Source organism: Babylonia areolata, chromosome 11, assembly GCF_041734735.1.
Source record: "Babylonia areolata isolate BAREFJ2019XMU chromosome 11, ASM4173473v1, whole genome shotgun sequence".
Classification (NCBI taxonomy): Eukaryota; Metazoa; Mollusca; class Gastropoda; order Neogastropoda; family Buccinidae; genus Babylonia; species Babylonia areolata.
Genome location: NC_134886.1, coordinates 27,338,745 through 27,351,960, shown reverse-complemented (window position 1 = coordinate 27,351,960; position 13,216 = coordinate 27,338,745). Strand labels below are relative to the sequence as shown.

At 40.1% G+C, this 13,216-nt stretch overlaps 1 protein-coding gene across 1 annotated transcript in view; it reads right to left on the bottom strand.

Annotated features, from left to right (window-relative positions):
* Nucleotides 1-13,216, bottom strand: part of LOC143287630 (ubiquitin conjugation factor E4 B-like) — a 31,652-nt gene that overhangs the window by 9,996 nt on the left and 8,440 nt on the right. Inside the window, 12 exon segments of the mRNA XM_076595749.1 lie at nt 404-639; nt 2,050-2,166; nt 3,386-3,513; nt 4,156-4,349; nt 4,841-4,946; nt 5,743-5,832; nt 6,592-6,705; nt 7,284-7,382; nt 8,374-8,490; nt 9,594-9,740; nt 11,263-11,374; nt 12,796-12,896. Of these exon segments, the coding sequence (XP_076451864.1) occupies nt 404-639; nt 2,050-2,166; nt 3,386-3,513; nt 4,156-4,349; nt 4,841-4,946; nt 5,743-5,832; nt 6,592-6,705; nt 7,284-7,382; nt 8,374-8,490; nt 9,594-9,740; nt 11,263-11,374; nt 12,796-12,896 (1,561 nt within the window).

Sequence of the window (13,216 nt, the reverse complement as noted above, 5' to 3'; positions counted from 1 at the left end):
ACAAATACAGAACTGCATGAGGATGGGGGTAAAAACGGGAACAGGTCTAAACACAATTTCAGATGAGACAATAAACTGACATCTTGCTGTGTAGCATGCACTTAGATACACAAAAAAGAACCCACAGCAAGAAAAAGGGTTGTCCCAGGCAAAATTCTGTAGAAAAATCCACTTTGATAAGAAAACAAATAACTGTACAGGCAGAAAAAAGACAAACAAAAAAGAAGAAAGAAAGAAAGACAGATAGAGAAAGAAGGAAAAAAGAAACAGGTGGCTCTGCTCTCTAGCGACACGCTCTCCCAAAGGAGAGAGAGCAGGCCGAATTTCACACTGACGAATCTGCAGTGACAAAAAGAGAAAAATGACACATTTCAACAGCTACAGAGGCAGCAAGCCCACTGACCGACATAGAACTGCATGAGGGCAGGGGTGAGGAAGGCGAGGGCCAGCTCATGCATGAGGAGGGCCTGGCTGATCTTGTGGGCGCGGGGCTGCACCATGGGCTGCATGACAAACACCACTTCCACCAGCTTGGCCAGCAGGTAGGGGTTGCGGATGTAGTTCTGGGAGCAGATCATCACGATCAGCAACTGCAGCACCGACCCCATCCCAGGGTCCGTCAGCACATCCGGCATGTACCTGTTGTAAAGGAGAAGATGATGATGATGACATGACATGCATAATCATATAGTGCCCATCCTCCGTCAGAGGCCTGGCTCTAAGCCCTTTACAAACATGGAGCCATTTGCATAACAGGCTGCCCACCTTGGTAGAGACAGCTGCCATTTTGGGGCGCTCATCATTCGTTTCCGGTGTCAATCAATCAGGTTTCAGTCACGCAAACATACACACTCATAAAAACATGTAACATGAAGACAGGGATGAGACGGAGGACTTCTGCTTCAATCTGAGACCATTACATTCCCACTACATATACATATGTAAAGGTGTGAAAAAGTTGCCACTTTCCAAATCATCTCTTGGTCTAATTTCAGACTACAGTCTCAAGATTATCACACCTGGAAGACAACACCAGTCTGGGTAAGAGAAACAAACAAAAAAAAACCTGTGGGGAAGACAAAGCCAGTCATGGTGAGATAGAAAAAAAAAACCTGTTGGTAAGCCAACACCAGTTGGGATGAGAAAAAACAAACAAACAAACAAACAAAAAAACCCGAACAAAAAGATTAAAAAAAACAAAAAAAACAACCTGCAAGACAACACTAGTTAAGATGAAAAAAAAAGTAACAGAAAAAAAACTGTGGATAAGACAATGCCAGTCAGCATGAGCAAAAAACTGAAAAAAAAAACAAAACGTGCAAGACAATGGCAGTCAGGATAAGAAAAAAAAAGGGGGGCAAAAAAAAAGAGAAAAAAATCTATGGGTAAAACAACACCAGTCAGCATGAGAAAAACAACAGAAAAAAAATCTGAAAGACAACCCTAGTCAACTATTTCACTATTAATCCATTGCATTATATTGTTTGCCCTTTTTTGCACAATGATTATCTCTGAAAATGCAAAAGAAAAAAGGCTGTATAATTCAGATTTCTTCATATTCTGTAACTTTTACAGATCTGTTCATTTAATGCTTTATGATACTTGACAAAAGATAACTGCACAGTCAAAATAATCACACTGACACATGGAACAAAGAGCAAAAAGTCTGTGATTAACTGCACAGTAAAAACAATCACACTGACGGCACTAACAAGTGGAACTTACGGCAGAACAAAGAGCAAGAAGTCTATGATTAACTGCACAGTAAACACAATCACACTGACGGCACTAACAAGTGGAACTTAAGGCAGAACAAAGAGCAAGAAGTCTGTGATTAACTGCACAGTAAACACAATCACACTGACGGCACTAACAAGTGGAACTTAAGGCAGAACGAAGAGCAAGAAGTCTGTGATTAACTGCACAGTAAACACAATCACACTGACGGCACTAACAAGTGGAACTTACGGCAGAACAAAGAGCAAGAAGTCTGTGATTAACTGCACAGTAAACACAATCACACTGACGGCACTAACAAGTGGAACTTACGGCAGAACAAAGAGCAAGAAGTCTGTAATGTCCTCCAGGTAGAACTCGGGCAGCGCTGAGAACTGCATGGGGACCTCCGCTGGCAGCGGTAACTCCGACCTGAAATTAAACACTGCCCTACACACCACAGTCAGCAAGGGGTAGATCATTAAACACTGTCAACAACATTTATCCACTTTTGATCAGGGATGATAAAAAACAAAACAAAAAAAAACATATTGTTAATTGATTCTCCAAGCATTTCATACTACATCTAACAATTAAGCCTAATAACTAAGGTATGTAAGAATAAAGCCAAGTCATTTATTCAACAGGGATTAAAAGTAATTAAAAATGCATTTAAGATCTAAGTACCTAATTCACTGATGACTGATGATTTTAGCCAAAAATAATCTGTTTTGTTTGTCATTAAAAGAACAACAGCATACATAAAGTACTCAGGAAGAAAAAGCAAACAAATCAACAACAAAAAAACCCACAACAGAAAACCACAAGATCCTCTTCCCCTCTACACATCCATTTATTTTCTTACCATAACTGTTAAACTTTTTCCCTCTTTTTTTTCTTAAAAATTTTTTTGTTAGCTTGTTCCAATGCTCCATGTGTATCTCTACACATTCAAGCATTGACAAACATAACAGAAAAACGCACCTGCCACTGTGCTGTTGCAAACATTCAAATTTAGGAAAGACACATCAAAATGAAAAAACAAAACCACATGATCATACCATGCTTTAAATGATATCTTAACTTAAAACTACAAAAACCATGCCAAACTTGTTTTTTATAAAGTTTTTGTCTTTTTGTTTTTTCAGGCAAGACCCATTACTAAACAGCACCCCAAATCCTCCACTGTACAGTCATTACTGACCACAGTGACTAGACACCCATGTCATGTCTGTCCACTGCACTTGTTATGCAGTTTTGAAACCCAAAGACCAATTATATCCAGAGATAACTGAGAAAATGATGGCTGGCACCTTTTCAATTTTTTTTTGTTTTTGTTTTTGTAGGTATCTGGGCACCATGAATACAGACCACACTTAAAAGCTTCTTGCGACACATTTCTGTCAGTTTATAACAACTGTTCCTAAAGGTTTGCTTTTATTTACTTCCTGTTGAAACATAACCACAGCACAACCTGTAACAAGCTGGCTGCCATCTGTTAGTTTTAGTACTGACTTTTTCAATTTTCAGATTTGCGTATGAACACATGCCAATGAGGTATGCAAACAGAAACAAGCACACACGCACACAAAAGCATACATTCACCCAGGCTCTCTGTGAATCCCACACATTCACCCAGGCTCTCTTCGAATTGCACGCATGGTCTCACCCTTGCATTTTGGGGTCAGCGGCACGCAGCAGGAACTGGGAGACTTGGATGTAGAAGCGCAGCACTCGACTCATCATCACCTGATCCATCACAGCCGCATCCGCACACAGCTTGCTCTTCTGCAGTCTCTGTTCGTAACAGTCACCTCAGCTTTGTCAGCGTTCAGTCAACACACACACGTACATTCACACGCACACACACTTTCTCTATTTTTCCAAAGAGCAAGGCTGTCACTGCATAACTTTCAGTATTCTATCAACATGCATGCAATCCTTCTCTATTTTTCCAAAAGATATATCTCAGAACTGTCAGTATCCTATCAACATATACATACATATACTGATGTTTGTAAACACTTTCTCAGTTCTATTTGATATGATATGGATATGGATATCGGCTGGAGACCAAGCTCTAAGCACTTTACAAACAGTCATTTGCACAACAGGCTGCCTACCTTGGTATAGCCGACTGATGGCTGCTACTGGGCGCTCCTCAAAGCCAGAATGTATTGCATAACTGCTATGAAATACACTACTTCTGGCTGAAACTATTCCCCAAAGCCACGCTGTGACCTTTCTCATACAGGACACCATTTGGCTAAGTCAGTGCAGGATCTGGGGGTCTCTTACTACTGCATTATCAACAAAATTTGTCCAAACAGAGCATACACACACCAGCCAAGGTTTTACAAGGTACAAAACACCAACAGCAGGTTTTCCTCACATATACTCTTCATCCATATTCATGCCCCACATTCTGAAAACACCAACCTGCACTTGGGATTTCCACTGTGGGTGGTTGCCGTCCATTTCCTCAATCATGCGGTTGAGGTCACGGATGGCACGGATGCGGCGGCTGTACTTGCGTGTGATGGGGATGATGGACAGGTGGTGGCACTGCAACGTCAGGAAGAAACACTCTGTGGAGAAGTTTGGGTCGCTCCATGGTGGATTCGGCTGCTTCTCTGAGGGACAAAACAGGAAAAGCTAAGATGGAAAATTGCTGTGTGCTTTGGAAACAATTATAAATCTCACAGACATAATGAAAAGTGATGTGTGACCAAGAAACAATCATAATCTCATGGTTTGGCTTTACTTAAAATCTTTGTTGATACATTTGCAATATCAATCCAATGTAAAACAGATGGCTATTTACACTCAGCTGCTGGTTTTTGTATAATTAACAAGCTATTTTCTTTATTTTCTCCTTTTTCATAAATATTAACTGCTGCGAGCACAATCACCACCTCACAGGAGAACAGAGATTTCGAAAATATTAACTTCACTTCATCTCACTTCCAGTGAGAAAATATCAAACATGGAAGATACACCAAAGCAAAGTTTATCACTTTGATATCACAGCCAATGACTTTGACAAACTCAATGTAAGCAAATATTATGAAACAACCCCAATACACTGGTCATGAATGCACGCTCCCTCAGTTCAAGGACTTACCAAGCTGGGCCTGCCACTCCTCAGCTTCTTGTGAAGTACAACTGAACCTGGCCTCTGACTTTATGCTCACTCTGGCCTTGGGATGGAATGGGTAGAATGTATCAATCTGAAATAACAGGAGACCATAACATATGTTGTATCTGTTGTTATGTACACTGTGGTTTTATATTCATGACATACACTTGTCATCTTTTATCTGTGAATGCTGTAAACAATGTGAAGTGGTGGCTTACTGGTGATGCGTCCACTAAGGAAGTGAGGGAATCTGAGGGCACGGGGATCAGATATCACATTCGCCAGATTTTTTCCCCCTTCCATTAGACCTTGAGTGGTGGTCTGGACACTCATTTGGATGAGATGATAAACCAAGATCCTGTGTGTAGCATAGCACATGTAAAAAAACACATGGCAACAGAAGGGTTATCCCTGGCAAAATTTCACTTCAACAGTAAAACAAAAACACTTGCAAACACAGAAAAGAAAAACAAGGTGGCGCTACACTGTAGTGACGCGCTCTCCCCAGGCAGAGCAGTCCAAATTTAACACAGAGAAATCTGCTGTGACAGAACAGTAATACAATGTCGTCTTTCACATGTCCTGTCATACACTGTCATATTTTCATGACTAATTTCCGCTCAAAAAAAGAAAAAAAAAAGAAAAAAAAAAGAGAAACCAATCAAGCACAATGTTCAAAATGTTCATAACTTAATGCATTATTTAGCTTACAGTCATCTTACATAATCATGTTCCATGTAATCTAGCCACTTGTATTTTTCACCTTAATTTGTTTGCCTTTTTGGTCCATTCATTTCTTCTTCTTTTTTCATGTAGTCCCAAGGAATCTTTTCTGAAATAAACCACGACCAGATAAGCATGAATACAGCACAGGAAGCGTGCCTCACCTTGTCCAGAAGAATCTTGGAAGACAACATCTCCAGCACCGCCATCAGGTTGAGCATGAAGCCGTCACCAGCCACTATCCGCTCGTCAACCTCAACACACACATAATGATATCAATAAAAGTATAAAATGTTTATGTGGAGTGGAGGCCTATTGGTAACATGTCCACTTAGGAAGTGTGAGAATTTAACTGAATAAGTTTGAATCCCACACTTGCCAGTATTTTCAACCCTCCACTATCCTTGAGTGGTCTGGGTGCTAGTCATTCAGATGACATGATAACCCGACAACATGCACTTATCACTTCCAAAAGAACCCTGGCAAAATTTTGTAGAAAATCCAATTTGACAGGGAAGCAAACACATTTGTATGCAGAAAAAAAGAGTGGTGATCTCACTTCAGCAACACGCTCTCCTGAATTTCATAAAGAGAAATCTTTGTGACAAAAGAGTAACACAATACAATAAAACACATAATCTATAATATGCCCTTGGCACACTCAGTATTTACAGAAAGGAACAAAGTCACACTACTACTTGTAACACACACAGACGCCTGCACAGATACAAAAAACATGCATGTGCAGACAGAGCAATCTTTGGGGGATAGCTGGCCTTTGGGCATCATCTCAACACGGACTGTCCTAATGCCCTCTTGGACAAGAGATGTAATGTGGGGGAGACACTCTCAACTATGATCAAATTCTAGCCCAAACAGTCAGGACAGCGGCTGCCGCCTCTGCTGTTCTGAAAGTCGTAGTTAGCCATGACTGTCTGTCATACAATCTGAACCAGAAGAAAAGAAATAACAATGTAGCACAGCAAACTGCTGAAATGTGGAGTGCCACCTACCTGTATCTGTGCTCGTTTGTTGTTTCTCTGCAGCACCTGTGTCAGGTAGTTCATGGTGACTTCCCTCGTCTCTGTGTGTACCAGTAGGCAGTGGATCACCTTGAAACACTCTTGCTGTAACACATACAGGGATAACGCACTTAGTTTATAAAACAATCATTTTATGTGTCTGCATGCATGTATACATTCTGTGCAGGGCCATGCTTTTCTGTTTCTCTGTAAATGATTGTGTGTGTGCGTGTTTGTGTGTGCATGTGTATGTGTGTGCACGTGTCAAGTCAAATTTATCTTTGTGGGTAAAAAGATAAGCTTATACAGCTTTTTTTACATCTGGCACTCAGGACCAAACAAAAAGTAATGGAAAAAAAAAAAAAAAGAAAGAAAGAATAGGGGGAGTGGGTGTGTGGGAAGCATAACATGAAAATCAACAATTACGTGTGTGTATATGTGTGTGTGTGTGTGTGTGTGTGTGTGTGTGTGTTTGTGTGTGTGAGAGTGTCTGTGTGTGTGTGTGTGTACGCATGTCATTCATACATGCGTACTTGCCTCTGACATGCAAGTGTGCATGTACATGCGAGTTTTAAGTTCAAGTGTACACTTGTGCACATCCCACTGCATGGGAGCACATGGGTAGGACCAAGCATGAAACATTTCAAAACTGGCATCCACACGGTGCCCACTGTTCCACCTACCCTGACATACTCCAGGTTGTGACGCAGGGATTGGTTGACAATTTTCAGGTTGTCCGCCGTCATCTGGTGGCCAGAGAAAAACTTCTCCACCACCTTTACCTGTACAAATACAATAACAAAAAATAAAAACATGAAATCGTAAGGGATTTGTAAATGCTGTAACAGCTGTAACAACAACTAAAGATCTGCAGTTATGCTGTCCAATGTGGTTACCTAACCCTGAAATAACTCGGTGTGAAAAACTTTAAGTACCTTGTTGGATACATGACAGTTTAACTTGCTCTGTGCATGTGTATGTGCATGTGTGTGCGTGTGTGTGTGCGCGCGTGCGTGTGATGTTTCATGGTGTAAATGCATTTGGACTTATCTATATATGCAACACCACATTTGCTGTTTATCATAAACAAAAAAACAAAACAAAACAAAAAACAAAAAAACAAAAAACAACAACAACAATAACAAAAAAAAACCCAACAACACACACACACACACACACAAAACAGAAGCAGATGCCTGAACTTCACATAAACCCAGTGCACTGGTCACGCCTCGAGAGAGGGGGTGTGCTTGCATGTGCATGAGAGAGAGTGTGTGTGTGAGTGTGTGTGTGTGTGTGCGTGTGTGTGTGTGAAAGTGATGAGAGCACACATGAAGAACACAAAGACATACATAAACAACAGTTACATTTAAGTATGCAGAAAAGGAAATTTCCTATCTAAAATTACGTTTTAATAACATACTTAACCGTGACCCAACTAGTGCAGACTCCGGCAGGGGTCTGACATTCCTGTCCTGTGCAAACTACTATCCGCCTATGCGGAAAAAGCGAAAGTACTACGGCCGATAACCTCCCGGAAGTAGATCTTTTATTAAATACCGAGTATCCCATCCTCCCCCTCCCACACCATCCAGAAATATTTGTTAGAGAGGGGTCATGATGAAGAGGAGGCTGAAGAGACAGAGAGATAACAGGTGAGAGGAGAACTAACAGCAACAGAGGCACACAGCAGAAGGCACCACACTGAGAACCCACAAAGAACCCTTCTACTTAACACGATCTTGTCTTTCACACAATTCCCACAAAACTTACATTGTCCTCAGCAAAGACGGACAGCCCCAGGAAAGGCCCCAGCAGTGACAGTTTCTCAATCTCTGACCCTGTGGCTTGAGACAGCTCCTCTGGTGACCAGTTACCTTGCTGAGTCATCTGCAACACATAGTTTCTGGTTGAGTTTCCTCAAGCTTTTTTTTTTTTTTTTTGGTCACAGTGATCTGTCAACTCCATAATATGCTGCACAGTGCATTTGTTCTTCAAGCAACAAAATTTGTAACAAATTTAATGGATGAATAACACATGATGAAATGGGTGGTATGAGAGAAATGGCTTTGCAACTGTCATTAGCCTGTGAAAAAGCTTAGTAACAAACTGCTGGTAAAGCTAAATACGGAGACAGAGAAACATTTCAATCACATATGTTGAAGCAACTGCCTTTCTGACTATCATTTTCAACATTTGTTTTCATAAAAAAGAGAGAAAAGAAACACTTCAACAAGTGAATATGGCAATCATACAAGTAACAAAGTCCTTTACAGGACACACAAGTCCTCATACTTAGTAGTTATCTTTATGGAAAGATAATCACACAATGACTTATGAACAGCTACCTCTAAGGATCGAACATGTAAGTCATCTGACGTGTTACGTTGTAAAAATCCAAGAATCAAGTGACAGCTAAAATGATGTTTAATCAACATACAATATTCATGCTTTGTTTTTTTCACAACAGAGCATCTACCATACTTTTTCAGCTCTGATAAACACACTATTTTTTTTCTAAAATGTCTATTGTATGTGCATGCATGTGTGCATGTGGGCAGGCATTTTACTACAAGAAATCTGGGTAGGATATTCATCAAATATTTTGATGGCTACATGAAGAGGCACTGTGGCAGAATTGGTAAGACCTTGGACTTGTGATCCAGTGTTCACCAGTGATCAAGGTTCGAGGCCCTGTCTCAGCATGGTGCTGTGTCCTTGGGAAAGGCACTTTGTTCCCATTTTCCTCACTCCACCCAGGTGTGAATGGGTACCCAACTTGGGCTGGGAAAGGTTAAAAAGCAGAAGGAGAAGATCAGACCCCACAGTGACTATGAATTCACTGCCACAATGACCGCAAAAGGCTACGGGACCTTTAAACCTTTTTAACCATTAAGACAAATGCACAAAAATAAAGTCATTGACACTATCAATAAACAAAAAGCTGACGCAGAGAAACATGCCCAGCCAACCCACTGGCTGGCGTTAATCACCTGGTGACAGACAGGCCTGAAGTTCCTGGGGTCGCTTTTGATCTCACACAGCTCCACCAGGACGGACAGAGGCTCCCGGAAATCATCTGAATCGAGGGAAAGACTGCTGATCTGACGATTCAACCCTTGCAGTATGGGCCCAAACACCTGCAACACCACATCCATAGCTACAGTCAGTGAGGACGATTAATGGACTGTATTGCACTGTATTGCACAGCATTGTACTGTTGTATTGTATTGCACTGTATAGTATCACTCTTTTGTCACAATGTATTTCTCTGCATGAAATTTCGGCTGCTCTCCCCACAGACAGCGTGCTGCTACAAAGAGAGCACCACCCATTCTTTTTTAGATTCTTTTTCTGCCTGCATGTGTATTTACTTTCTGATTTTACAACATAATTTTGCCAGAAACAACCCATTTGTTGTCATGGGTTCTTTTACAAGTGCTAAGTGCATGCTGCACTAAGGACCTCCATTCATCGTTTCATCTGAATGACTAGTGTCCAGACCATCACCACTCAAGGTCAAGTGGAGGGGGAGAAAATACTGACAAGTGTGGGAATCCCACCTGTGGACTTAAGATTCTCTTACTTTTTAAGAAGTCATGTTAACATTAGCCCCAATCCACATAGATACTTGATCATAACAATCACTTCTTTTTTTTCTTTTTCTTCCTTTAATTCCAACTTTGAAGTTAAAGTTACTCCACACATCTGAATATGCTAAACACTTAAGAGATGGTAGCAAAAGGTGAATGGTTAGAATGTTGGACAAACCTGCAAGTCATGTAAGAGTTTGGTGGGTCATGTGAACATGAACACACCCACTGGGGTAAAAACGATCATTGTGTAACTGTCCACAATGACAACAAAACGACTTTTTGGGAAAACATACATAATGTCAGGCTTACACACTGGGTGTAAAATACAATAGCTTTTCTATACCTTGGGTCATTTATTCTAAATTAATATTTTGGATAAGTAAGATCCAGTAAAAACAAAACAAAACCGCACACAAAAAACATACAGTATTTTCAAATTGTTGCCAATTTAAATGGCAGAATTTTGCTGCTCCTGGTAGATTAATGCATCAATGTAAGTAACTTCCATAAATTATCATTTTAGCTAACAATGAAAAAATGACTGCTGTTCATCAAAGTGTCATTTTGAAAGATAAAAAAATACTCAAGTCTGGTGAAAAACAACACACAATTTAACAGTAAAAATGAAGAAGGAAGCATTTATTTCCTGTTGTGCTCTTCTGGTAATGCATTTCCACTATAATTGGATGTAGGGAAAGAGCTATTTTTTTTAAAGACAAAAGTGTATCGTGTCAACAAACTATTTCCAGGGAAAATGAAGTTATTCACCACAGACACACATATATATGTACACACACAGGGCAACACATGGACAACCTAAACAGTCTCAAACAGTCTCAACACAGACTCACTTTGTTGAGCAGTCTCAACACAGACTCACTTTGCTGATCTATGTGCACCAAAAATGTTATCAGAGTTTATGACATTCATGCACACAAGACAGATGACACTTCTGACTACAAATAAGTGGCTGACAACACAAATAATTTGTAATATCCTCCCCAACCAGTCCAAAACTGGAACCAAAAATACATGGACTGGCAACAGACATGGAAGAATGGTTTACCTCACTGAAGGCCTGTTTGTCAGGACGCAGTTTCTGAACCAGTTCTGGCAGGAAGACACGTGGCAAGTTATGGGACAGCAGGAATGGTAGTAACTCTGACAAGGATGAGGACCTGAACCCAATCAAACAAAAAAGTGAGAGAGAACCATAAAAATCATCTATATAATTACAAATGTTGATCTTCATGCTCTAAACTCGCCATTCAAAATAACACTTTCAGCATATGTGTGGTGAAACTGTGTGATGAGCTGAAAAATTGCAACAACTGCTTTTCTGCAAAGAATCTGAATGCTCAGATTTTAATACCTGACTTGGTGTCAAATACAGAATCAGAAATTACAGTCTGAACATTTTACAGGTTCAGCTTTTAATACCCGACTTTTGTGTCAAGAACAGAATAAAAAATCACTGCCATGCTGGCTGGGCTATGGTGCATGACATGAGCTTCAGTTGACTCATCAGTAATAAATACAGAAGGGAGGTTTACTGTTTAGTGCAGGCTTTCTAGTAATGTTCTTTAACAGGGTTCTGTTCACCAACTTCACTGGTTGCTTCCAACATCCTACTGGTGGAACACATTTTCACTGATAAAGACTAAAAAGATATGTTGTCATGCAAGTATGAAACAAGCGGCAGTTTCAAAAGAGACTAAAGAAGGACTTCAAATACACATATACACCAGCAACAACTGTTACTATAAGTTACCTTGAAAAAGAAAGCTTCACATTCAGCTGAATTTGCACATAGATTAATTTCAATTCTAGGATTTTTTATTTTTTTAATTTTTTTTTTTACATATCAATCAACCCTTCAATCAATATTGATAAGTAACAGACACAAGTTCTTCCTTGCAGTTCACTCCATAATGTTGAATACAAATAATCTAAGTTTCTAAAGAGCGAGGAAGAGAGGGAGGAAGGTGGCAGAATGGATAAGATGCTCATCTGTCAAATCAGTGACTGTGAAGGTCTGGGTTCGAATTCCACTCTCGCCCTTTCTCCTATATTTGACTGGAAAATAACTGAGTGTCTGGTCATTTGAGGTCTCATGTGCAGCACCCACCTGCTGTTCCGAAAAAGAACCCATGGCAACAAAAGTATTGTCCTCTGACAAAACTGTTGTAAAGATCTACTCAGATAGGTACACAAATACACATGCATGCACTCAAGCCAGACCAGCGCGTTGGGTTATGCTACTGTCAGGCATCTGCTTAGCAGATGTGGTGTAGTGTATATGGATTTGTCCGAATACAGTGACGCCTCCTTGAGAAACTGAAAGTGAAAACTGAAATCTAGAGAGCACACATTAGACACTTAAACATTCTTTATCAATTAATGACATATTGTAGTCTATCAACTCCTTTCAGTCTTGTCATGAACAAAAACTTAGGCACAAATATAATCAACTTCAGTAACTGAATACAAACAGTTTCAGTCCATTCTCTCTCAGAAGCCTTACAACTCCCATCCCCACACCCTTTTTATTATCATCATTATTATTTTTATATACTTTATTTCATTTTTCAAAGAGTACCTGTCTGAACTGAAGGCTCCTCTCAAGACTAGTGCTGTGTTGGTCACACACTGGTTCCGGGCCTCTGCCAAAGCATCACTCATGGGAGGTATGCTGGACTTCTGCACACCAAAGGAAATTTTAAATGACTTTTTCTTTCTTGAAGAAACTGAAACAGCAACATCTGCTGTTAGTTGATGAATTCCTGATGGCAATGCTGTCCAAAGCAGCACCCAGTGAATGCTAAATTGTGTTTTGAACTGTTAAATGATTGTGTGCACTCTACTTTGCAACTGGAGAAAAAAAACCCAATGTTGTTGGATGTTAATTTAGAGTCTTGAGGAAATGTAATGCTCAATTTGTTCAATTCAAACTGGAAGGAAAAGTCAATAAATTGATTGAGTTACACATTCAAAATACATGCATGGTTGTTACAATCATA